This window comes from Panthera pardus, unplaced genomic scaffold, assembly GCF_024362965.1.
Source record: "Panthera pardus isolate Hobbes unplaced genomic scaffold, ASM2436296v1 HiC_scaffold_24, whole genome shotgun sequence".
NCBI classification, from domain to species: Eukaryota; Metazoa; Chordata; class Mammalia; order Carnivora; family Felidae; genus Panthera; species Panthera pardus.
The window spans coordinates 18,781,913-18,809,486 of NW_026526810.1; the positions used below are offsets into that span (position 1 = coordinate 18,781,913).

A 27,574-nucleotide genomic window follows, 5' to 3' on the forward strand; every position below is an offset into this window, starting at 1 on the left:
AAAAGACAAGAAATGAAAAAGAGAAAAAAAGAAAAAGAAAGAAAAAAAAGAAAATTGTTTGAAAATTTGAAAAGGTGAGTACACTGAAGTAGACTAAAATAAAATGATGGAAGTAAAGCAGAATTTGAAAAAATTTATACAAAAGTAAAAAATACAGTAATAAAAATTAAACACAGATATTTTTAATAAAAATTGAAAATAAAAATTAGTTTTTTCTCTTTTTGTATTCAAGAAAAAAAAGAATTGTAAAAGAGAAAAAGGAAAAAGAGAGAGAAAAAAATGAATAAATGAACCTGCTAACAGATTGAAATAAGACTGAAATTGCTTCATTTTCCCCTAGAGGTCAGTCCATGTAGCTCTTTATAGTCCATAAATTAAGCTGGCGGTGAGGTTTGTGTTCTTGAAGAGCAAAGTTGGACCAGTTGGTCAGGTGCTCGGTGTAACAGCTCCTCTCTCCAGTAGATGGCGCTGCTGGCCTACTGGGGTAGATTGTTGCGGTGCTCATTGGTGCAGTTGCGCATGCACAGGAGTGGTGAAATCTGGCACCCACCCAGCCACCCAGTCCGGTGCCACCCGGATCAAGAATCGTGCACCAGTCCTGTCTTCAGCTCTCATCCACTCCCCACTTTTCCACTCTCTGTGACCAGGCCCCAGGCAGTACCTCTCTCCCGAGTTTTGTCTTAGATTCGGCGGCTTTCCCCTGCCCCTTACTTCTGAAGGACTGTGGCTTTGACCTGCTCCACCCCTCTGTGGGAGGGTCTCACCAAGCAATGGCCAAATGAGCAATGGCCAAATGTCGACTGCACCCAGGAATGCCTGCTGTACCCTGCTGTTGCCGGTGCCCTGAGACTGCAGCCAGGGGCCAGCCTGCCCCAAGAAAAGATCATGAGACAATGTAGCATCAGCGTTTCAGGGACCATGGAAAATCGCAACACACATCTGGGTTCAGGCTTCATCCTCAACAACCTTGCCCTAGCACCAGCAAATGCAGCTGCCCTCTGGGGTCTGCTGGCACCAGGTGGCCCCAACAGTCTCTATCAAATGTCCCTCCAGCAGTGAAACCACTTTTCCCCCTGTGTGGCCCGAGAACCTCCCAGACCCCACTCTGTTCCTGGGGATTTACCTTTCCCACCAGAGCACCACCAGGTATCGAGCTGTGGAGTTGCAGCCTTTGCGCTCCCCTTGTTTACAGTCTAATGGAATTTAAACTCTCCCCTTTCTCCTTTCACCCTTTTTAGTTTAGTCCTTGTGGCTGTTTCTAATTTTCTACTTTCTCTCCAGCTGCTTTTGGGGAGGAGTGCTTTTCCCGTATGCTCCCCCCACCCCCAGTCTCTGTCCTCTCTCTGCCCGCAAAAGGGGTTCCCTACCTTTCAGGGCTTCTTGCTCCCCAATTTCAGCTCTTCGTGTCTCATATCTGCTGAATTCTGTGGTTCAGTTTGTGCAGATTGTTGTGTTAATCTTCCAATCATTTTTCAAGCTGTGTAGGATGGTTTAGTGTTGGTCTGGCTGTATTTCATGGATGCGAGACACACAAAAAGCTTCCATGCTGTTCCGCCATCTTGGCTTCTCCCCTTCAGCCCATTTTTTAATTGGATTATTTGTTTTGGGGGTGTTGAGTTTCATAAGTTCTTTATATGCTTTGGATGCTAACATTTTACCAGATGTCATTTGCATGGAACGTCTCCCACTTCATAGGTTGCCTTTCAGTTTTGTTGATTGTTTCCTTCACTGTGCAGATCTTTTTATTTTGATAAGACCTAATACTTTATGTTTGTTTTTGTTTCCCTTGCCTTAGGAGACATAACTAGGAAGAAGTTTTTATGGTCGATGTCAAAGACACTCCCTGTGTTCTCTGCTAGGATTTTTATGGTTTCAGGTCTCACACTTTGGTCTTTAATCCATTTTGAGTTTATTTGGGTGTATGGTGTAAGAAAGTGGTCCAGTTTCATTCTCTTGCATGTAGCTGTACAGTTTTCTTAACACCATTTGTTGAAGAGACTATCTTTTCCTCATTGCATATTTTTTCTTGCTTTGTTGAAAATTAATTGACTGTATAGTTGTGGTTTCATTTCTGGGTTTTATATTCTGGTCCATTGACCTATGTGTCTTTTTTTTTTTTTTTTTTTGGCCAGTACCATAGCATTTTCGTCACCATAACTTTGCAATACAACTTGAAGTCTCCAATTGTAATGCTTTCAGCTTTTCTTTTCTTTTTCAAGGTTGTATTGACTATTTGGGGTCTTTTTGTGTTTTTATATAAATTTTAGAATTGTTTGTTCCAATTCTGTGAAAAATGCTTTTAGTATTTTAATATGGATAGCATTAAATGTGTAGAATTCTTGGATAGTATAGACATTTTAGTAATATTTGTTCTTCAATCCATGAACATGGAATGTCTTTCCATTCCTCTGTGTCATCTTCAATTTCTTTCATCAGTGTTTTATAGTTTTCAGAGCACAGGTATTTCACTTCTTTGGTTAAGTTTATTCTTAAGTGTCTTATAGGTTTGGGTGCAATTATAAATGGGTTGGAATCCTTAATTTCTCTTTCTGCTATTTTATTATCAGTACATAGAAATTCAACAGATTCCGTATGTTGGTTTTGCATTCTGTGACTTTACTGAATTCATCTATCAGTTCTAGCAATTTTCTTTGGTGGATTCTTACTTTCATCTTCAAATAAGAAAAGATTGACATCTTTCTTGCCAATTTGGATGCTATTTATTTATTTATTTATTTATTTTGGTGTCTGATTGCTGTGGATAGGACTTCCAGAACTATGTTAAATAAAAATGGTGAGAGTTGACACCCTGTCTTTTTCCTGACCATAGAGGAAATGCTCTGTTTTTCTCCCCTGAAGATGATATTAGCTCCGGGTTTTTCCTAGATGACCTTTATTATGTTGAGGTATATTCCCTATAAACGTACTTTGTTGACGGTTTTGATCATGAATTAAGGTCATACTTTGTCAAATGCTTTTTGGGAATCTATTAAAATGATCGTATGATTCTTATCCTTTCTTTTATTAATGTGGTGTATGTGAAGAGACACATGCACCCCAATGTTTATAGCAGCATTATCTACAATAGCCAAATTATGGAAACAGCCCAAGTTTCCATCATCTGATGAATTGATAAAGAAGATATGGTATAATATATACACAACAGAATATTATTCAGCAATAAAAAGAGTGAAAACTTGCCATTTGCAATGACGTGGCTGGAGCTAGAGAGTAAACAAAATAAGTCGGTCAGAGAAAGACAAATACCATATGATTTCACTCATATATGGAATTTAAGAAACAAACAAGTGAGCAAAGGGAAAAACAAAAACAAAAACAGAGTGAGAGGGAAACCAAGAAGCCAACTCTTAACTATAGAGAACAAACTGATGGTTATTGGAAAGGACGTAGGTGGAGGTTGGGCTAAATTGGTGATGGGGATTAAGGAATTCATCTGTTGCAATGAGCATTGTGTGTTGTGTGGAAGTGTTGAATTACTATATTGTGCTCCTGAAACTAATTGTATGTTAGTACATTGTATGTTAGCTGGCATTTAAATAAAAACTTTTAAAAAATGGCATTGACTCTAAATCTTCTTGAAGTTACTTCAGTCAGAGTAGGGACTTGAAGCAATGAGGACATGTAAAAGTAATGGCCTCTACTGGCCTCTCCTTTTTTGGCATCTCTGTGATCAGAATCAGCAATCAATGTTCAGAGTACATATCTTCAATATTTGGAGGACAGAGTTCTTTTTGTCCATCCAGGCTCTTGCAAACTGTGTGCAAGCTACTTTTGGAATACATGCATATCTGCCTGCCATGTGGCTGAGGGGTGGGAGATGGATGGCTACTACTATGCTAAAAGCAGAATTGACCAAAATTAACCAATATACCAACCCAGTTTTCCCCCTGGAAATTGCAAGCCTTCAATAGACTCCAGAGTTCCAAAATAGTTACATCAGACAGATTCTGTTAGTTCAATTGTATATATGCAAAGACATATTTCTGGTGCTTCCTACTCTGTCATCCCTTAACTGAATCTTTTACAATCAATTCTCAAGTCACATCCATGTGCACAACCCTGTTGTCATTTTCATTGAGACTGAATTAAACTCGATAGTACTTTGGGTAGAATTACTCTTTTACAATGTGAATCTTCCAATCTAGAGACATGGTTTGTTCCTATGCTTATTTAGGTCTTCCAAATTTATATCAGTAATATTTTATATCTTTCATATTAAGGCTTTATATGTCTTTTGCAATGTTGATTATTAAGTATTGGACATTTTCACTCTATAATAAGGAATTTCCCTTTAAATTTTTTTTAAATTTTATTGCTGGCATAGGAAATGAAAGCTAATTTTGTCTTTTATTTAGCAAATTTTTAAACACATTTTAAATTATAACAATTTATGTTTAGATACTTTGGATTTTCTATGAACAGAATAATGTAAATAATGAAAGTTTTATTTCCTATTTTCTAATATTTTAATTTTATATTCTTGTCTTATTGCATAATGTTAAACAGAAGTGAGAACAATGAGAATTCTCTTATTACCCTTCAGTTTAAAGAAACTATTTAATCTAAATATGAAGTTTTCTACTATTTTTAAAAAGGATTACTTTCAAATTAAGTAAATTACCTTTTTTGTTTTCTCTATTCATTGAGATCATATACATATATTTTTACTTTCTCCATTATGAAGTGAATTACTCTGATTGATTTAGAAATGTTAAACCCAGCTTGAATTCTTAGAATAAATTTAACCATTAAATATTATCTTGAGTTATCAAGGTCTAGTCATAATTGGTACATTTACTCTTTTCCAGGCTGATCTCCATGGGGCTGGGTTGATATTAGGCTGATCTCTTAACATACATTGACTTTGTTATTTTTCAATACTTCTTTATCTCCTTTAGCTTTGCTGTTGATACTGCACTATAAGTACTTTACCTCATGTTATTTTCTCCTTTGATTATCTGTTCCAGCTCTTTATTAGACAATTCTGCTATATATAACCTCTTATTTAGGTGTGTGTGTGTGTGTGTGTGTGTGTGTGTGTGTATGAACATGGCTCATTATTTTTTAATAATTAATATGGTAACAATTATAGATGCCAGTTGCTGAGTGCTTTCCATGTGTGTGCCATATTTCTCAGAGACTTCCAAATACCTTATCTTATTTCAGGAAACAAATATCCAGATCTAATAGGCACAGAGAACTTCTATCAAAACCCACGCCAAGACATATTGTAATTAAATTTGAAAAATATAACAATAAAGAAGGGAATTCCTTGGGAATTTTCAAATTTCCCTAGCAACCACTTGACAGGTTTTTAAAAATTTATTTAAATGTTTATTAAAGTAGCAGGAAGCCGTATAAATTTTACAGAACTAGTCATTAAGTGAAATATGTATATTAATTCATAAGGTAAATATTTTATAACTCATTTAGTCATTTGTATGGCATTTACACTAAATGGGTTTAGAGTTGAGAAAATTTGGAAAGATGGAGAGTAGAAGGACCCTGAGCTCAACCCATCCCAGTTTTACAACTACATATCCTCTACATCCAAGACAATAAACCAGAGAGTGATCTGAATACTGGCAGAACAAATTCCACAACTAAATATAAAGAAGAAGCTGCATCTGAAAGGTTAAGGAGGTCAGAAAGGCAAAAGGAGTCTGCCCCCAGGAAGGAGAGAGCTGTGTGCACAGAGAGGGTAGAGAAATGGGCCCTTGTACCAGGGAGCTTACATGGAGAAGAAGAATAATCTTCATTGGTTTAAAAACCAGAGGGGCTGAATTCTGTAATTTGGTAAAACCAGTGGGACTTGGAGCCTAGAGCTTTAAAAGTTGATTTAGTGCTGGGTGAGCTGGGGGGGGGGGGTGGTCAGAGACAACAACCTGCCCAGAGAAGGAGCACAAAAATGACAATTTGCATAATTCTGGGACAAACAGGAGACAGATCTGTTCATACTGATTTTGGAACGTGTTGGGGGACTTCTTTGAAAAGGAGGGAGCTGGTAGGTGCCATTTTTAGCCCCTGCCTTCCAGCATAAGTACAGAGCCACCTGCAGGAGGCAGGTCTGCGCAGACACTTGTAGCTTCAACCCAGAGATCAGAGAAAATTGTGTTAAAGTTTCACATGCATCCTGCCCAGTTGCATCATAGAGCCCAACCCCATGCCCCAGCCATTGTTGTGCTCCATGACCAGCCACCGGGTAGAAAGTTGCCACTGCATGCCATGCACAGCTGTGCACCCCAGCCACCATCCCACTCTAAGCCCAGCCCCGCACAGCCATCACTCAAGCCACACCCAGCCTCATGCCCCTGGCCATCTCAGCACACAGCTCCCAGCTGCCACAGTGCTTTGGGGGAACCCAGAATAGGACTAGTGTTCCAATGCAAATTTTGCTAACAGTGCTGCCCTACTTCCAAGTTCCCCTGTGGGCATACCCCTTCAGAGCCGGCCTGCCTGGGTCCCAGTAACACCACAGAGAGCAAGCACAACCCACAACATGCAGACTATCAGTGCAGATACCTGAAAGGAAAAATGACTCAGACACAATAGCAGGGCATAAGCAACACACATAGGATATTCTCCTGAAATTCCAGTTTCTGGTAAACATGGGACAGTGCACTGCAGGGCATTCCAGGAACTTTTCTTCATAAAGTCACTACTTTCAAGAGAGAGGAGGGGCGCCTGGGTGGCTCAGTCAGTTGAGCGTCCGACTTAGGCTCAGGTCATGATCTCGCAGTCCGTGAGTTCGAGCCCCACGTCGGACTCTGTGCGGACAGCTCAGAGCCTGGAGCCTGTTTCCGATTCTGTGTCTCCCTCTCTCTCTGACCCTCCCCCATTCATGCTCTGTCTCTCTCTGTCTCAAAAATAAATAAACGTTTAAAAAAAAAAAAGAGAGGACACAGCTGACTATCTTAACACAAAGAAACAGACACAGAGAGGCAGACAAAATGAGGAGATGGAGAAATTGATCTAAAATGAAAGAACAGGACAAAGCCATGGCCAGAGATCTAAGTGAAAGAGATATAAGTGACATGGCTGATTTAGAATTTAAAGCAATGGTCACAAGGATACTCACTGGACTTGAGAAAAGAATAGAAGACATGAATAAGACCCTTAGGACAGAGGATAAGGAATAACATAGCAGAGATAAATGGAGATAAAAGGCTTAATAAATGAAATGAGAAATATGCTTGATGGCATGAAGAGCAGAATAGAAGAAGCAGAGGAACAAAGTAGTGACATAGAAGACAGAGAAATGAAAAGAAATCTGCTGAAAAGAGAAAACAATTACACAAAAATGAGAAAAGACCTAGGGAACTCAGGGATTCCATCAAACATAACAACATTCATATTATAGGAGTCCCAGAAGAATAAGAGAGAGAGAAGGGAGCAAAAGTCTTATTTGAAGAAATAATAGCTGAATACATTCCTACTCTGAAGAGGAAAGCAGATATCCAGATCCAGGAAGCACAGAAAACTCCAGCCAAAATCAACATAAGTAGACATACACCAAGACATATTCTAATTAAATTGGCAAAATATAATGATAAAGAAAAAAAATCTTAAAAGCAAAAAGACAAAAGAAGAGAGTAACTTAACAAAGGAAAAGCCCAAAGGTAGGCAGAAGATTTTCAACAGAAACTTTGCAAGCCAGAAGGGAATGGCATAATATATTCAAAGTGCTGAATGGGAAAAATCTGCAGCCAGGAATATTCTATCCAGCAAGATGTCATTCAGAATAGAAAGAGAGATGAAGAGTTTCCCAGACTACTTAACCAGCCCTGTAAGTAATATTAAAAAGGACTCTTCCAGTGGAAAGGAAAAATCAAAAGTGATAGTATAAAGTTGGGAAAAACAAAAGAAGTAAAAATAAACATTTCAGTAAAATATCAGTCAAGGAACTCACAGAAAAGTGAATGTAAAATATGCCACCATATACCTGTAATGTGGTCAAGAACAAAAAGAAAAGAATGTGTTCAAAATTAAACAATCTTCAACTTAATATAGACTGCTATATGCAGAAAAGGTTATATACAAACCTAATGGTAACCATATATAAAAAACACTAATAAACGTGTAAATAATAAGGAGAAAGAAATATAAATATAGAACTAAACAAAATCAGCAAGCCACAAAAGAGAGAAAGACAAGAAAGGATCAGAGAAAATCTTCAGAAACAACCACAAAACAGGGAATAAAATGGCACTAAATACACATTTATCAATAACTGTTTTGAATTAAAAAGTACTAAGTGCTCGAATCAAAAGACAAAAATTAAAAGAATGGATTAAAAAAAAAACCCAAGACTCATCTATATGCTGCCTACAAGAGACTCATTTTAACCTAAAAACACCTGAAGTTTGAAAGGGAGGGATTGGAGAAACAATTATCATGCAAATTGATGTGAAAAAGCCGGAATAGCAATACTTACATCAGAAAAATACACATTAAAACAAGGAGTATAACAAGAGACAAAGAAGGACACTATATAAATAATAAAGGTGGCAATCCAGCAAGAAGATATAATAATTGTAAATATGTATGCAACTAACATAAAGCATTCAAATACATAAAATAATAACAAACAAAAAGTAGCTAATCAATAGTAATAAAATAATTGTTAAAGGGGACTTTAACACCACACTTACATCAATGGATAGATTATCCAAACAGGAAATCAACAAAGAGAGGCTTTGAATGACACACTGGAACAGATGGATTTTAACAGATATATTCAGAACATTCCATCCTAAAGCAGCAGAATACACTTCTTTTCAAGTTCACATGGAACATTCTCCAGAATAGATCACATATTAGGCCACAAAATAAGGGCTCAACAAATACAGAAAGATGGAAGCCATGGCATGAATCTCTTCTGACCACAATGTTATTAAACTAAAATCAACCATAAGAAAAAAATATGGAAAGAACACAAATAAATGGAGGCTAAATAACATGTTACTAAACAATGAATGGGTCAACAGGAAACCAAAGAAGAAATTAAAAAGTACATGGGAACAAATGAAAATGAAAACACAATGATCCAAAACCTCTGGAACACAGCAAAAGCATTTCTAAGAGGGAAGTTTATAGCAATACAGGTCTCCCTCTAGAAACAAGAAAAATCTCAAGTTGAAAACCAAACCTTACATCCAGAGGAGCTAAAAAGAACAACAAAGAAAAATGAATTCCCGAGTTAATAAAAGAAAGGAAATAAGAAAGATAAGACCAGAAATTAGTGAAATAGTGACTAAAAAGACAATAGAAAAGATCAATAGAACTATAGTTTGTTCTTTAAGAAGATAAACCACATTAACAAAACTTTAGGTACAAAGTCTTTAGTCACAGAGAGAGAGAGAGAGCTGAAATAAATAAAATCATAATGAAAGCAGAGAGTTTACAACATATACCACAGAAATGCAAAGAATATAAGAGACTACTATGAACAATTATACATGAACACATTGGAAACCTAGAAGAAACTGTTAAATGCCAAGAAACATACAACCTTCCAAGAAGGAATCATGAAGAAACAAAATACCTTATCAGACCCATGACTAATAAGGATATTGGAACAATATCCAATTTGAATTCAAATTTTTAATTTAAAAATTCCTTAATAATAGAAGCTCAGGACCAAACAACTTCACTTAATTTCTACCAAACATTCAAAGAAGAGTTAATATCAATCGTTCTTAAACTTTTCCAAAAAATAAAAGAAGAGGGAGCACATCCAAACTTATTTTTGAGGCCAGCATTACCCAGCTATCAAAACCAGACAAAGACACAAAAAAGGAAAATTGCTGGTCAATATCCCTGATTAATACAGTGAAAATGCTCAACAAACTATTAAAAAATCAAATTTAACAATACACTAAATGGACCATACACTATGATCAATTGAGATTTATTCCAGGTTGCAAGAATGGTTCAAAATCTGCATATCAGTATAGATGATATACCACATTAACAAAATGAGAAATAAAACCATACATATCTCAATAGATGCAGAAATAACATTTGACAGAATTCAAAATTCATTTACGATAAAAACTCCCAACAGAGTGAATATAAAGAGAATATTCTTCATCATAATAAAGGTCATATGTGTCAAGTCCACAACTAACATAATACAAAACAATGAAAGGCTGAAAGCTTTTTCTCTATGATCAGGAAAAAGACACAGATGCCCACTCTTACCAATTTTATTCAACATAGTATTGGAAGTCCTAGCCACAACAAGTAGGGCAGAAAAATAAACAAAATGCATCCGAATTAGAAAAGAAGTAAAACTGTCACTAATGGCAGATAACAAAATATTATATATAGAAAACCTTGAACACTTTACAAAAAACAGTGTTAGAGTTAATAAATAAATTCAGCAGTTACAGGATACAAAATCAACCTACAGAAATCAATTGCATTTCTATACACTAATAATGAGCTATCAGAAAGAGAAATATTTTTAAATCTCGTATAAAATCACATCAAAAAGTATAAAACACCTAGATATAATTTAACCAAGGAGATTAAAAACATGTACATTGAACACTATAAAACATTGATGAAGGTAACTGAAGACACGAATAAATCAAAAGACGTTCTACGCTTATGAATTGGAAGAATTAATATTGTTAAAATGTCCAACCTACCCAAAGTAATCTTGGGTATAGATTCAACACAATCCCTATAAAAATTCCAATGGCATTTTTCACAGAACTAAAGAAAAAAATTCTACAATTTGTATGGGAACACAAAATACTTTGAGTATCCAAAGCAATATTGAAAAAGAAGAACAAACCCAGAGGTATCACACACCCTGATTTCAACTACATTACAGAACTATGTATTCAAAACAGTATGGTATTGGCATAAAAATAGACATATAGATCAATGGAACAGAATAGACAACCTAGAAATCAACCATGTGTCAATGGTCAACTAAGTTATGGCAAAGTATCCAAGAGCATGTGGGGAAAGGAGAGTTTCTTCAATAAGTGGTGTTGGAAAAAAAACTGGACAGCAATATGCAGAAGAATGAAATTGGAGGAGTATCTGGGTGGCTCAGTTGTTTGAATGTCCAACTCTTGATTTCATCTCAGGTCACAATCCCAGAGTTGTGGGATTAAGCCCCACATCAGGCTCTGTGTTAAGCATGGAGCCTGCTTGAAATTCTCTCTCTCTCTCTCTCTCTCTCTCTCTCTCTCTCTCTCTCTCTCTCTCCCCACCCCTCTCCCAAACTTGTGCTCTCTCTCTCTCAAAAAAAAAAAAAAAAGATGGAACTGGAAAACTATCTTATTTCATACACAAAAATTAATTCAAAATGGATTAAACAATTGAATGTAAGATCTGAAACCATAAAATTCCTAGAAGAAACATAGATGTAGATAGTAAACTCCTTAACATCAGTCTTGGTTTTGCTTATGAGTTTTTGGGTTTATACAAAAACAAAGGCAATAAAAGCAAAAATAAATAAGTGGAACTATATCAAATTAAAAGTGTCTTCATGGCAGAGAAAACCATCAACAAAATGAAAAGGCAACCTCATAAATGGGAGAAGATATTTGCAAATCATATATCCAATAAGTGGATAAATCCAAAATATGTGAAGAACACATACAACTCTATAGCAAAAAACCAAATGGTCCAATTAGAAAATAAGCAGATGATCTGAACAGACATTTTCCCAAGGAACACATACAGAAGACCAACAGGTACATTAAAAGATTCTTGACATCACTAATCACCAGAGAAATGCAAATCAAAACAATGAGATATTACCTCACACTTATTAGAATGGCTATTACCAAAAAGAAAAGATATAACAAGTGTTGATGAGGATATGAAAGGAATTCTGTGCACTATTGATGGGAGTGAAAGTTGGTGCAGCCACTATGGGAAAGAGTATGGAGTTCCTCAAAAAACTAAAAATAGAACTACCATATGATCCAGCAATTACACTTGTGGGTATTTATCTGAAGAAAACAAAAAGACTAACTCCAAAAGACAGCTGCATTCCCATTGCATTACAACATTATTTATAATAGCAAAGATATGGAAATAAACTAAGTGTCCATCAACAAATGAATGGAAAAAGAAAATGTGGTTTATATATACACAACAGAATATTATTTATCCCTAAAAAAAGAATGAAATCTTGCTTTTTGCAACAGAATGGATGAAAATGGTAATGTATATTCTTTTCTTTATGATTTTCATCATAACTTTTTCTTTGCTCTTGCTTACTTTATTGTAAGAACACAGTATATAATACATATATATCACACAAAATATGTGCTAATTGACTATCAGTAAGCCTTCTGGTCAACAGTAGGCTATTAGTAGTTAAGTTATACATAACTTTTTGACTGCATGGAATGGTAGCTTCCCTAACCCCCGTGTTGCTCAAGAGTCAACTGTATTACTTTTTCTATGTATGAAGGTAGCATAAATAATAAAATACTTAGGAATTAACCTAAGCAAGGATGTGAAAGACTTGTACAATGAAAACTACAAAATGTAGCTGAAAGAAATTACAGAAGAGTTAAATCAATGACAAAATATTCCCTGTTCAATGATTGGAAGACCTAATATTGTTATGATGCAAATTCTACTCAAAGGGATATACAAATTTAACACAATCCTTATCAAAATCCCAGTGACATTATTTTCTACAGAAATAGAAAAACATTTTCCAAATTCACATGAATCTCAAGGACCACTGAATACCTAAAACAATCTTGAAAAAGAAGAATGAAGTTGGAGGACTCACACTGAACCACAGTAAACAAAACAGTGTGGTACAGGCATAAAGACAGACTAAAAAGCCTAGAAATAAATCCTTGCATATATGGTCAAATGACTTGCCAAAGATGCCAAGATCATTCAGTGACAGAAAAAAAAGTATTTTCTACAAATAGTGTTTAGAAAACTGTGCATTCATATCCAAAAGAATTAACTTGAACCTTTACCTAACACCATATGCGAAATGAACTCAACATACATCAAAGATGCACATGTAAGAGCTAAAACTTGAAGAAAATAACATAGAGGAAAGCTTCATGACTGAATTTGACAATTGGTTTGACAATGGTTACTTGCAATGTACACCAAAAGTACAGGCAACAGTAACAAAAAATAGACAAGGTGAACTTCATTAAAATTTAAAATTTTGTGCATCAAAAGACACTCTCAATCGAATAGAAAAGCAACACACATAATGGGAGAAAATATTTTCAAATCATATATCTGGTAAGAGATTAATATACAGAATATATTAAAAAAACCTCCTATAACACAAAAATGAAAAAAGAAATAATCTATTTCAAAACTGAGCAAATCTGTGTAGACATTTCTTGAAAGAAGATATAAAAAATGGCCAATAAGCACATTATGTGGTGCTCAACATCACTAATCATTAGGGAAATGCAAATCAAAATAACAGAGACTTATAAAACAAAAAACAAAAATGGAAAACAGGTGTTGTTGAAGATGTGTAGAAATTGGAACTCTTGCTCTTAGGAATGCAGAATACTGTAGCCACTATCCAAAACAGCATGCCAGTTTCTCAAAAAATTAAATATATATTACCCTATGATCCCAAAACTGTACTTCTGGGTATACATAGAAAAGAATTGAAAGCAGAGGCTTGAATAGGTACACCAATGTTCATAGCAACATGATTCACAATAGTTAAAAGGTGGAAACAACCTACATGTCCACATACACATGAATGGATAAACAAATTTTGACATATACATACTGTGGAATGTTATTCTGCCTTAAAAAGGAATGAAGTACAAATATGTGCTATAACATGTATGAATCCTGAAAAAAAATTATGACAAGTAAAATGAGGAAGACACAAAGGAAGAATTGTTATATGATTCCACTGATATTAGGTACCTAGAACAGTCAAATTCTTCAGTGACAGAAAATAGAGCAGTAGTTAACAGGAGCTGAGGGTGGGTTATTTAGTAGTTATAGAGTTTCAGCTGGGAATGATGAAAAAGTTCTGGAGATGGATAGTGGTGTTTGTTGCACAACACAGTGAGGGAACTTAATGTCACTTAATTGTACACTTAAATAGATTTAAATGTAAATTTTATATTATATTTTACTGGTATTAAACAAAAGAGATGATTGTTAAAAGACAATTGACTAACAATTAACCTATGTAGAACATGTGTGACAACAACAGCAAATAGGACAGAGAAAAAATAGAAGCATATTGTAAGATTCATATACTATACATGAAATGATGTAATTTAAAGGTAGACTATGTATTATTTTAAAGGTATCTATTTTAAACCCTAAAGCAACTAGAACAAAACAAAATAAAATAGATACAACTACCAAGCCAGTGACAGAGAAAAGTGAAATCAGAATTAAAAATTGTAAATCTTTTTAAAAACCTCAGTTGGTTCTATTTGTCAGGTAACATAGTTTTTTTTTTAACATTTATTCATTTATGAGAGACAGAGACACAGCACAAGCAGGGGAGGAGCAGAGAGAGAGGGAGACACAGAATCCAAATCTGGCTGCAGTCTCTGAGGTGTCAACACAGAACCTGATGTGGGGCTGGAACTCACCGACCAGACCGCGAGATCATGACCTGAGCCCAAGTCTGATGTTTAACCTACTGAGCCACCCAGGCGCCCCTATATTTGCCAGGTAAGGGGGGCAGATTGAAGGGGGCAGGCTAAGTGTAAAAAGAAAAAAATGTTCTAAAGAGCCCATGCCCACAAGTAGAGTGGGGTAGGATGAGAAGATGGGAATGTATGCTTATTATTGCTAAATCTGTTTTCTATTTTTTCTCTTTTAAGAAAAGCCAGAAATTTAGAGTAGTTATTTACTCACTCATTTGCTTATTTATTTATTAATGTGAAACCTGGTTTTTAATTGTCTCTAATATATTTTAAAGTTTATTTATTTTCGAGAGAGAAAGAGAGAGAGAGAGAGAGAGCACAATCATGCACATGAGTGGGGAGAGGGGCAGAGAGAGAGAAGAGAGAGAATCCCAAACAGGCTGTGAGCTGTTAGTGCAAACCCCAAAGCGGGGCTTGATATCATGAACCATGAGATCATGACCCGAGCTGAAATGAAGAGATGCTTAACTGAGCCACACAGGTGTTCCTCTAATTTATTTTAAAACAGTGCTGGCTAATTAAAACATGGCCATAGTATACATGTAGCCTTCAGATTGCTAATATGTGAGCTGTAACTTAAATAAAGTGAAAATAAAATAAATACATGATGGATTGAAAACACAGAGTATGCTTTCTGTGAATGGAGTATTTATTACTTAGAGCATCCTGTACCTTCTACCCTTCTTCCTACTCTTTCTTTTGCTTTTTCTGATATTTTCTGTCCAAATTCTTTTTCTGAGTCCAAATCAGTTGTCATCTTTTCCTAGGAATTTTCCTTCTTCTAGTCAGACTTGACCTGTCTGTTTCCTTAACAGTCAAAACTCTCTTGGGGTGCCTGGGTGGCTCAGTCGGTTAAGCATCCAACTTCAGCTAAGGTCAGGATCTCCCAGTTTGTGAGTTTGAGCCCCGCGTTGGACTCTGTGCTGACAGCTCGGAGCCTGGAGCCCGCTTCAGATTTTGTGTCTCCATCCCTCTCTCTGCCCCTCTTCTACTCATGTTCTGTCTCTCAAAAATAAATAAACATTAAAAAAAAAAAAAGACTCTCTTGTTTCCATTTGGGCAAAGCACTTAAAATTGTGCTTTGAATACCTGAGAATCAATGAGTTTATCGTTCCATTAATGAAGTATTTATTAAATTCCCACCGTGGGCTGGCACTGTGATATTCTTACCTGTTTCTGGCCTGGATTTGTCTCCTCCCAACACTTTTTTTTTCCCCTATACAATTCCCAGGGTGAATCTCTTCTACAATCATGTCCTTCCTCGGACCAACAAAACTATTCAGTAGCTTTTTCTTGTTGGCAGGAGGAAGTTAACTCCTTAGCTCCACATTTCCTGTTTTCTTTAACCTGGCCTCTGTGTATCTGCCTCATCTTACCTCTTTCTTTCTTTACCCTCATTTTTAATAAATACAAAATTACATGCAGTTCCACAAAAATGCTTTATTTTGTTAAATGGGCTCTTGGCTTATGACATCCTCTACTCAACTTCTTGTCAAGCTCTGTTTCCTCATGGTGACATTGCTTCCCATGTTTTAGCCATCTCTGCAACACCTACTCACACAGAGCCTTCCTTCCCTATCTCTGTTTTGGATGGCATACAGTGGATGTTATTGGGGCAAATGCTCCACCCATTGCCCAGCATCCCCAAGTTCGGCTATTTTAGGCTCTCACACTGGAAACTAAATTAAAAGTGAGACTGGTTAACCCTGAGGTTATGTGGAACTGGGGTGCCCTCTACTGCTTTGCAGAAGTGTAACTATTTTTCTTTATGTCATTCAATAAAAGGGAAAATATTAATGGAATAAATGGGAATTCAGTTGATAGATCATTATTCCTCAGGGCAAACACTGAATTGTATGTTAAAATAAACATTTTAGTTTATTTTAGAGACTGCGTTACCATTTTATCACAGGGAGACGGTAAGTATCCAAGCCCCATGCTTGAATACAATTTTAGATTTTACAAGTTTACATTGAATACAAGTTTAGATTTTACTTAACAATGTCCATATATTCAATAATATGTACTGAAATTAAAACTGATAAAAAGCTTACCCAAAATATGGAAAATTTTTAAATAATTCATCAAAAGAACATAAATTCACTTATATTTCATTATTTGTCCGTGACACCTTGATAAGGTATTATTGTGAAGAATTAATGTATGTAACTCTCACTAATCCAAAAGTAATTCCTGGAATATCCACAAATTTTTTTTTTCATAAATTTCTGAATGACTTTGTTTCATAATCTGTAAACTTTTGGATTCACTAGTTTTTTGAACCCTTTCATTTACCCTACGCTGTTTAATCCTAAGAGAAGAGCAGCTATCACAGGTATCTCCGAACCTAGAATCCTAACACCTAATAGGTGAGAATTACATTAAGTTGATTCTGATTGTTTTTAATTTAATGATTTTGACCATCAACAAACTTATCAGTGTTATCTCTTTTGAAAAATTAGAAAATGAAGAAATGTATGTGTTCAAGTTGACCAGTTTAGAACCAGAATTTCAAATAAGCCTTTTATGTAATTTGTATTTCATGTAGAACCACTAGAATCAGAATGATTTAATACTGTGGCTAAATGTATGTTCAGAATAACACCTCTTGTGTATTTGCAACATTCATACCTTTTTATGTCCTGTTCAGAAATATATTTACAATTACTTATTTTTGGAGAATCTTGGAATTTTTGAAATGTGTAAAAGTACCAGCAGGTAGCTTAGATTTGGAATACAGAGTATTAGGCATAACTGAAAAATACAGTGACTTCACACACTTAAAGATCCTTTCTGAAGCAGAGTTAGAAATTTGCCTTTTCTCACAATTATTCTGTTAAAAGTGACTATAAACAATTCAGTGTCACAAAAGATACAGGATAACAGTATAAATCTCATCGTGTTCTTGGTGGTTTAACTTTAAATCTTGAACATTTTCTCCTGGAGGCTTTCATAGTCAAGAGGCATCCACCTCCTGGGTAAACAAGATGCTGCAATCTTAAATTTAAGGAAGGTGCTTGCTTTTGCATCCATCTTGTTTTGTCGCTTGAAGGGGACCTTATTTCCTTCCAGTTGTCATTCGTGCCACCTCTTTGCTCTGCACCACTGAGACAGAGACAGACATACTCCTACAAACCCCAGTGTTGAAGCCCTTGTGTGCATGGGTGCAGTGCACCCATGTCTGGGTCCTAGGAGCGCTCCTTGGCGAGCTTCCTCCGCTCAACCCCAGGCCTATTCTCAGGTCTTCAGACCCACAGCCCCTTGTCATTGACAAGCGGCTTCTTGTCAAGAAATAACACTTCAGGAAAAAACAAACAAACAAACAAACAAACAAACAAACGCCAAATGTATACTGCAAGTAGGTAAGGGTTTAATTCTAATTTAATCCAGTTTTGCTCTGGCTTTCCCTCCTGTAGCAATGAATTGCAGATAAAATTATTTTTTAAAAAGTCTCATAAACGAGTTTATTTCTAAAGAGAATAGGAGATGAGGACATGGAGGAGTGTGTTGAAGACTGAGTAAGGACACCAGGTTGGGGATGCTCAGCGTTGGACTTAAAAAGAATAACTCCCAGCACTGGCCCTGGCTACAACCTTGCTGACACTCCCTTCCCAGTTCTTCTGTAAAAACGGGAAACCAGTGGTGTTACACAAGGCACCCAGTATGTTCCTGAAAGCCATCAAGAAACTTCAGAAGTATGGCCTATCCCAAACCAGGCCAAGCCTCTGGAGCTGAACCCTTCCCCCTCTGTTGAGCCGGCCCGAGGGCGCATTTGGTGAGAGTCTGGCGGCCTCTACCGGAGCGCCTCTGCAGAGGAACGTTCTTCAATCCTAGAGACGACATGTGGCGCTCAGGAGAGGTGAGAGCGAGCGCGAGAGTGCACTGGGGGCGCGGGGGGATCTGCAGCGGGGCAGCGCGCGGCCTCGGGCGCGGCGCAGAGCGGGGCCGCAGGGCGGCGGCGGGAGCGCGGGGCGGCTGATCCGCTCGGCCCAGGAGAACTGGGCAAGTTCGCGCTGGCAGCATGGGGCGGTGACGCCGCACCGGCCTTCCGCGCCTGCCAGCCGGGGGAGAGGAGGAGGAGGAGGAGGCGGAGGAGGAGGAGGAGGAGGCGGCGGAGGCGGCGGCGGCACCCTCGCCGACGGCTTGCCTCCCCGGCAGTGGGGTAAGAAGATGCGGTCGAGGGTGAGAGGAAGGGCGGCCCCGACCGGGCACGCATCCCTCTCCTCCGGGCTCCCGAGCCTCGAACTGCATGGCTCGAGATGGGAGGTGGAGAGCAGGCGGGGCGCCTGGGGCAGCCTGGAGCGCAAACTTTCCCCCGGCGACTGCGGGGGCAAGGCAGAGCGGGAGGGCAGGGGCGGCCTGAGCTGTGCGGCTCGGCCGGACGGGGCACCAGGGCGCAGCTACCGCGGGCCCGCCGGTAGGACTTGGGGTGTGGGGACACCCGCCGCCGTCCCTGGAGCCGGAGGGGCGAAATTGCCCACCTGGAGGGCCCCGCCAGCCTTGGGGCTCTGAGGCGCGCGGTGTCCCGGAGCTGCTGGCGGGGTGGGTGCGGACTCCGCGGGGGTGTCGCGGGTGGGTCGCGCGGGCTTCTTGAGGCCGGGGGTCTCAGAGCCGCCGCTGCAGCACGCGTTTCTCGCTGAGGAGGCTCAGACCTGAGGCTGGAGCAGGGGAGAGTACGAGGGCCAGCAAAGAGCCGGGAAGGGTCGGCGAGACTGAGGCGCGGGGCGCGCTGCTGCGGACAGGGCGGGAGGCCGACCCTGCCCGGCCGCCGGCGCCAGGGTGGCCAGGCTGCGGCTCCGCAATGCTGCCCCTGAGCCCACCTGCGCCCGTAAGATCCCGCCGCGGTCAGGGGACCGTGGGAGCGGAGCCTCTCTTTGGGGGTCCTGGATCAGGGCTGAGGGCAGTAGGAGGCGCCGCCCGGGCTTCCCGCATGCAGCGCGGAGTGCTCGCCGCCCCGACTCCCGCCCGGGTCTGGCGACAAGGCTCAGGACACGCGCCCAGGAGACCACCGCATGGCACCCTGCCCTTCTTGACACGAGGGCCTTCGCTTCTGAGGTGGAAGTACCTGTTGTATGTTTCCCAGTTCCGGAGTTTGCCTGGGGTCTCCTTGGGAAAATGTTCCTTGTGAACACGCGGTGTTCCTCTATCATGTGCACCTATTTGCGTTATGCGCATATTGAGAAATATGTTCTTTCGCTAAGGTTAGTTGCAGAGCCCAGGGACTGTGCCTGCCTGGACTTCAAATGCATTAATTAGGGCCCGGCACAGAGCTGAGAGACTTCCCCAAATGGAAGGATTATTAAGTTATTTAGTTATGGGGACAGAATGCTGAGAATGTGGCAACCCTCTTTTGAAAGCAGTTCTTATATTATCGTGATCCTATAGAAGCTTTGTTTCTTAAATGTGCCTTTTTTCCCCTCTTTCCACATACTTTCTCTCAGCACATTGCAGAACAAGGAGTAGCTTGCTGGCTTTGAACGCGTGGCAAATATTCAGAAAGGTAAAATGACTCCACTTGTGGATTTGACAAATGCAAAATACAGTTGATCAGATAATTTCAGATATTTGTTCTAATAATAGGACTAATCGGTCATTTGATAATAAGCTGAAAAGTAAAACAAAGTAAAACGTGGGAAAAATAAATTAGGAGAATGAGTCTGCACTCTGAGTAAAAGTAGAAAGAAATTAAGACATATTGTAACTCCTTTCCATGTCCCAACTTACTGCCCAGTGGACATAGGTAACAACCTGCTGTGGAGCCGTGCTGGGGAAGGACAGCCAGGTTCCTTTCTTTGTAAATTGTGCGTACTAGCAGTAGGATATGATTTCAGGAATGGACACAAAAAAATTCACATTATATGCTTTTCCCTGTTGTGTACCTTTCAGCTTCAAGATCAAGTTGAAGAAAGGAACCGTTATTCCAAATTCATCTGCGTCAACTATTATTCTCATTGGGAATGGACAATGGAATGTTTTCTAGCTTTATCATGATCAAAAACCTCCTTCTCTTTTGTATTTCCATGAACTTAGCCAGTCACTTTGGGTGAGTTACCATCTATCTTTTATTTTATGGTTTTCAGTGCACAGGTGCCTTTAAGACACTTTGCTGAGTAGTACATCAACAAACCCTCACTTGCCGTCTTTGCAGTCCCCTGCCCTTCAGTTTATTGTAAATAAATAGAGTCCTTGTCCTATACCACACTCTCATTTTGAGCAAGGCTGTGCCACGTTTGGGGTCTCTGAAGTGAGTCAGAGAAAAGAGGCAGATTATGTTTTCAGAAATGGTTTCAGAATCAGCTGTGTTTTCTTCTACTTAGGTTAAAACAAGATTCAAAAGCTCGCAGGCATAAAGGAGTTACTGCTTGTTGGACAAGACAATGTTCAATGTTTTGATTGCCTTCCTTGGTTCCATTATGCAAAGGGATTGCCTTTAAAGGCAAGCCCACGCTATGTGGAATTGACAGGACTTGGCAGCGGTTCTGGCCTGATCCAAAGGCCTTGAACTGTAGCCACCTGAATGCAAGTGGAGATACTAGAAACTAGTCGTGTCTGAAGGTCTGCAAGACACACCTGGGCATAGGGCATTATCGATTCCTTTAAGCTCTTTCATTTCAGCCTTAGTATCAGGGTACGCATTCTATGTTTTTTTTCCATCGAACTAGCGATAACAAACATTCCAGGTAAATGTTTGTATAGGTGCTGATATTCCTCCACACTTTTCTCCTCCCCAAAACTGTTCCAGCTAATCAAAAGGATTGTAACTTGAAGTTGATGGACCATAATTAATAAATTAAATTTAATGACAAAAGTTGCCAAGCACTTGTTCTGTAAAAATCAGCTCCAAAAATTCCACAGTGTACTCTGCACTGATGTAAATCAGAGAAAGATCTTAAGCACACAGTGGCTCTGCTACCCAGAGACCCCTCTGGGCCACACCTCTCTGGCCATTAAGGAAGACCCTCTTAAGGTACATGACATTCTCTGTCCTCTGGACATTTTCTTCTCTTCTGACACTTCCATGTCTCTACCGAGGAGTGAGGTTTGTGACCATCCCCACATGGGGACCAGTACCCAGGTCAGTGAGGGGCATGCCTGTCCCTCAGCACGGGACATGCCTGTGTTGCAGCCCTTTCAGCCATTCAGAGTATTCCCTTGGAACAGAGCATTCATTGTTATTCTTGCCTTGCTGCTCCTCTTGAGTGGACACCTCGCCTACCCTGCCTTCAGTTTCCTTATCTGTTCAATGAAAATTTTCCTTTCCAAAGTCTCTCCCATCTGTTAAGTCCTATAAAGTATGTTGTTCCAGGTGTTCCCGTGAATGAAAGCTGCGTAAGTGAAATCATACACAGTGCTTACATTTCCAAGTTAATACATTAGGTAGTATGTTTACTGACATACTGCATATATTTAGCAATATTTAAGAGGTAAGGAATATGCTAGGATTGGAAACATGTTTTCTTTTTAAGATTTTGGTTGAATTATTATTGTGCTTTGCATACTCATGAAGTTTCTACACTTCCTGGTGGATGCAAGCCTGAAATATGAAGTAATGTGCATATGGAGGTTAACCATTAGACACAGCTATACTTTATTTCTTACTTAATTTGGTGGTTTTCTGAAGTTAACTTCAAAATAGAGAGATAATTGTTAGTCTCTGGAAGCTAACATTGAACAAGTGGTGTAAGACCCTTCAACTTCCCTAGAGAATTAGCTGCTGGAGGAGTTTTGAATTTTTAAGACATATGCTCAATAGTCAATCCTAAAACAATGCCTGCTAACTGCAAAAAATACATGAGACACAGAATACCAATTAAAAAAATCCTTAATTCCCCCACACAGAAATTATCATCCTTTATATTTTGGTGTCTTCTTCCCCTTATTTCTATGGATATTTTTATATAGTTGGGATCATACCGCACCTTCAGTTTTGTACTGTGCTTTTTTTTTTCATGTCGTTTTGTTATTACAGACTCTTTAATATTTATGATTTAAAAATGGATGAGTATTATTACAGTGCATGAATGCTTCATCATCTAGTATTTTCCTAATTTAGGATGTTTATATTCTTTCCGATAATGCTGTTATAAATTGTCCTATAGTGAACATACTTGCGTATAACTATTTTAAGTATTTGAGACTATGTTTATTAGAAGATATTCCTGTAAGTGGAATTTTGCGTCAGGTTTCCAGACTGCTTCTAACTTGTGATCCTGTGGGTTTAGTTGCATTTAGTGAAGTAGGGTGTCTAGCAAAATGGGAAGGGGATTTCAAAAATCTGGCTAGCAAGGTGTGGCTTCCAACAACCAGCCACAAAAGACATTTTAACATCTGGGAGCACAAGTTTCTATTGATTTCCTTTATTATACGAGGCTCCTCTCACTTGCTTATTACTTTAAATGTACTTAAGAATGATTTTGTTAATTGCAAAAAAAAGTTTCTTAACACTCATTTGACTTAAAATCTTGACAAAAAAATAGCTATCACAATATGGAGCACCTATTGCTATGTTATCTGTTTTAGGTAAATCCTAGGAGGAACCTTATAAGCTAAGCATCATTAGCCCAGTCTTATAGTTAGAGAAGGGAAATTCGGGGAGCGGGGCTAACCCAGACAGTAACTGCTAGGATTTGTTACTTAGCACTCCTCAGTGATTTAACCCTAGTGGTCCTTGGCCAAACAGAGCTTGCTAGTAGGTCTGAGTCAAACAAATCTATAAAGGAAGGGAATGTAATTCTGAAAGCCATTCTGTGCTTTGGGGTAGAGAGTGTTTTTTGTTTTGAGATTACGGGGGAAAAAGAGGAGTGGTAAGTTCTGTCTTTCCTCCCTAAAGAGTTTGTGTGATTGGGTTCCAAATAGAGATGAAAGAAGAAGCATGCAAGGTCCTAACTTGAACATTTTAGGACAAGAGAAATACTGACTCCTGCAAATACATAAAAGAAACGAGACAACTGGTGGAGGGTAAAGAGGGTTACACAAGACTGGTCAGTGAGCCAAAGGAAAGAGGCAAGTGTGAGCTTTTGTGCATATACAAGGTTATACTCAGTGTTTGTGACAAGTATGTGGATTTGGCAATCAGAAAATTTATAAATCTGATAAGTAAAATATATTTGGTAATTATATGATAATTAATGTGAAATTGCTTTTAAAGTATATGAGTATTGTTTCTTTTGCTTCTCTCGATTTGATTAGAGTCACCAGCAGCTCATTTTCAATAGCCTTTATAATTCTTTTATTAGTTTTAAGTTACATAACAGAGCATGAGTCAAACATATAATGGGACAGAGGCCTTATTTAACTGTCAGCCTTATGCTATGTCACATTTGGAGACATGGTATTATTTGAATCATTATAATTATTTTAATAAGACCAGTAATCAGAAGTACAGGGTATAAAAAAACTAGCACAGAAACAATATAATATCAAAATGCATAATATTAAATTTAAACTGGAATTAATTTATCATCATTTGAAAAATCACTTTATCGGAATCAATTGACAAATGATAATTATAAGATAAAATTGAGTATTATCAACATAATAATAGTAAAATCTGTTTCCATTCATTTATTTGTATTAAATATATTTTAGAGGTTTATCTATTGGAAAAGAAAAAGTGCATTAGAATTTTATTACATGGGAGCTACCATTCCAATGTACTTTGGTAAACAGTGTTTTATAATTAGCAATTAAAAGCAGACTCTTGTAGAAGTAACTTATGAAAATGAATAAAGTTATTCTTTATCTGACTACATGCATGTGCTAACCTGTACCTTTGGTTTCATGAAGAGAGATTTTTCATACACATTCTCAAGGATGGTTCTTTTCTTTTAGCTTGAGCAGAAAGTGCAATCTCTGAATCATTCAGCTACTCACAATGTCTTTTTAAATGGCAAGTTCTCTCTTTTGAATCCCCAGATGGCAAGTTCTTCCTGTACTGTGGCTGCAGGTTCATGAGGTCCAGGACAAATGGTCACTGTAATAATTATCAAAAAGCACACAGAAGCACCGCCTAAGCAGTTAGGACACCGGCAGGTGATGGGACATCTTAAGTGGAGGGTGCAGAGAAGGCCAGAGATCAGAAAGGTAGATCTTGCATATAGCAAAAATTTGGTGATTAAGGTGATTAAGGTCTTAAGGTGATTAAGACCTTGCTACAGAGTAATGCCCAACATTTTTTAAGGTACCAAAAGAAAATACTTCCAATTACATGCTCTATAGAGGAAACTTTTAGCATGTTCCTCATGCCAACAGGCAGTGAGCTTAGCAAAGCTTAGGAGGACAGTAGGCCAGCACCAACCTAGCCGACCCGGTCTGGCGATCAGCTCCAAGATGAGTCACTGGCTTGGTTCAAGGGGAGAAGGAGAATATGGGCTTTTGGATTTTTACAAAGGTGCGATTGCATAACATGCATATTTTAATTTGTGTGAAATTTGAGAACAAAATATTAGAATCAAAAGTAAAAAGAAATCTTATCATAGAACTCTGTTGGTAGCAACAATAATTATCATTGTTTGTATGGGTTTATATTTCCTTCATTTCTAGAAAGCATTTTCAGAAAATGTACTATTTAATTTTCTACTATGAAAAAAACTCCTTTTGTAAGTGAAAAGAGTTCAGGCTGGAGAACATAGGGAAATGTGTCTAATTTTCAGAATCAGGATCCATATCAGGCCTCAGGGCCTGGACCAGTGCTCTCCATTGCAGGACCTTCTCCAGAATGTCTAATATTTAAGGTGCAATCAAAAGGGAAAGAATGAGGGTGGAAATCTATAGATTGGGAACAAAAGAATGTCCTAATCTAGAACTCAAATAACACTGTTCTAAAGATAGTGTGTCTGCCACAGCTCAAATAAAATCAAACACAAAATACGTCCTATGAAATAAAATATTATAGAGAAGGGATATGATAGTAAAAGTAAGATATGCTAGGAAACAGGCTTTAGCAGTTCACTGAAAACTCTATTTCATTTGTATTTATTTAACAAGTTATTTCAAAACCAAAAAGCAAACCTAAAAATAAATGAAATCCAAGACCAGATCATTTTCAATTTTAACAAAACAAAAAAATTGGGCCATCACTCTATAATCAAACTAGATCCTATTCTAGGACCCCTGTTAAGTTTATAGAGATAGCACTAGGTATCACTTTGACAGAGAGGAGTCAGGCTGCTCTGATCTCTGTTGCTGCATGCTCACTGTGTGGCTACAGAGGAATTTCTAAACCTGCCTGCAACTCAGTTTCCTAATCTCAAAGTGGAGTTAATAATGGATCCTACGTCACAGGGCTGATGTGAAGGATATGTTGCTGAATGTATGCTAAATGCTGAAACAAGGCCAGGTAGGGAGGGGTTGCTAAGTATAGGCTAGCTATCTTTCTGGATGTTGTGACCAGGAGACACCCAAAGTTTGCTAGACCTACAGGATAAGCTTGGTGCTGGGCCAGGGCCTAAGCATAGCAAAGTCAATAACTTTAATCACGTCTGCAAAGTCTTCTTGCCATGTAATGTAGTACATCCATAGTCACAAACTGAGATTACAATGTGAGCATGGTGGAGAACATTGCCCTGCTGCTAGTAGCATCAATGTGTATTGAGTCCTCACTATGTTCCAGGCACTGTTCTAGGTGCTGAGTTCCTGTGGTGGGCAGAGTAGAGCATGCCTTCAAGGAGGGTGCATTCTGGTTTTTACATGTCAGTTGGGTCACAATTGCTATTAAGAATTATTTAGAGTAGGAGACAGTGAGTGTACTGAAGGTAGATGCTTGAACAAACATCTGAGGGATGTGAGGATGTGAGCAGTGCGGTTCATGGAGAAGGCTGAACAAGTGAGAGGAGGAGCGAGTGTATCAGCATGCTTGGATGGTAGGCACAGCAAGGAGGCCAGGATATTGAAAGGAAAGACTGGTAAGAGGCATAATCAGAGGGTCAGTGGGGCGGTAGGGGAAAGAGTCATATGGTGAAAGAATTTGTAGGCCATCCTAGGGTAGTACCAGGAAGAGCAGTTGGCTCTTATTTTGTAAGTCAAAGAAGGTCTGGGATTGGTTTTAAGTAGGAGTGAAGTATGATCCAATTGAGGTGTGACAGTAATGTGACTTAAACTTTAAAACTTGCTCTGGCTGCTGAGTGGAGGATAGAACAGAATCTGGGGCAGGGGTGGTTAGTAAAGGAAGGAGCAGTCAGGGCAGTTAAGAGGCGAATGCAGTGACCCAGGGGAGGGATGATTTTTGGCCAGTGGGGTTTGTTAGTAGATTGACATGGGCATGAAAGAAAGGAGTCAAGGATGACCCCCTTCCCCCCACTGGTATTTGAGCTGAAAACATGACAGATTCAATTGCCTGTTGCTGAGCTGGAGAAGACAGTAGTTAAAAAGGTTCTAGTGAAAATCTTCAGTGCAGTTATGGACATGTTAAGCCCTGTTAGATATCCAAGTGGCCAGACAGCCATTGGATACAGAGGTCCAGAGTTCAAAAAAGATTGGGGCTAGAGACATGAACTTCAAGTTTTTCATATATGGGAGACATTTAAAGCCATTAGATTGGTTGAGATCATTTAGGGATTGAATATAAACCAAAAAAAGGTCCCTGGACTGTGCCCTGTGTAAGTTTAGAAAGGCAAGGGGGTGGGGGCAAGTGAGAGGAGGAGGTCAGTGAATATAGGAAGAACAAAGAGGGCAGCATCCTGAGGCCAAGAGGAGGAAGTGTTGTAAGAAGGGAGATGTGGTCAAATAAGGACTGAGAGCTGATTGTTCGATTGGGCATTGTGCAGTAGCATCTAGAAGAAAGGCTTCTTTGGGATGTAGGCAGTGAAAGCCAGACTGGAGTGGGTCCAAGAGAAGGAAGGAAAGGCAGCAGAGATTTCTAGTATAGACAACTCTTCAGTGAGTTTTGAGTAGAAGAGGGGCAA

General features: G+C 38.7%; 2 protein-coding genes across 2 annotated transcripts in view; one reads left to right on the forward strand and one right to left on the reverse strand.

Moving 5' to 3' along the window:
• GABRB3 (gamma-aminobutyric acid type A receptor subunit beta3) overlaps nt 1–27,574 on the reverse strand; it is a 451,589-nt gene that overhangs the window by 358,738 nt on the left and 65,277 nt on the right. The gene's annotated exons all lie outside the window — the stretch shown is intronic.
• GABRA5 (gamma-aminobutyric acid type A receptor subunit alpha5) overlaps nt 18,470–27,574 on the forward strand; it is an 83,083-nt gene continuing 73,978 nt past the window's right edge. Inside the window, exons 1-3 of the mRNA XM_019435793.2 lie at nt 18,470–18,531; nt 20,114–20,172; nt 20,559–20,715. Coding sequence (XP_019291338.1) covers nt 20,630–20,715 — 86 coding nt within the window. The 5' untranslated portion in view covers nt 18,470–18,531; nt 20,114–20,172; nt 20,559–20,629. The remainder of the gene's footprint in view (nt 18,532–20,113; nt 20,173–20,558; nt 20,716–27,574) is intronic.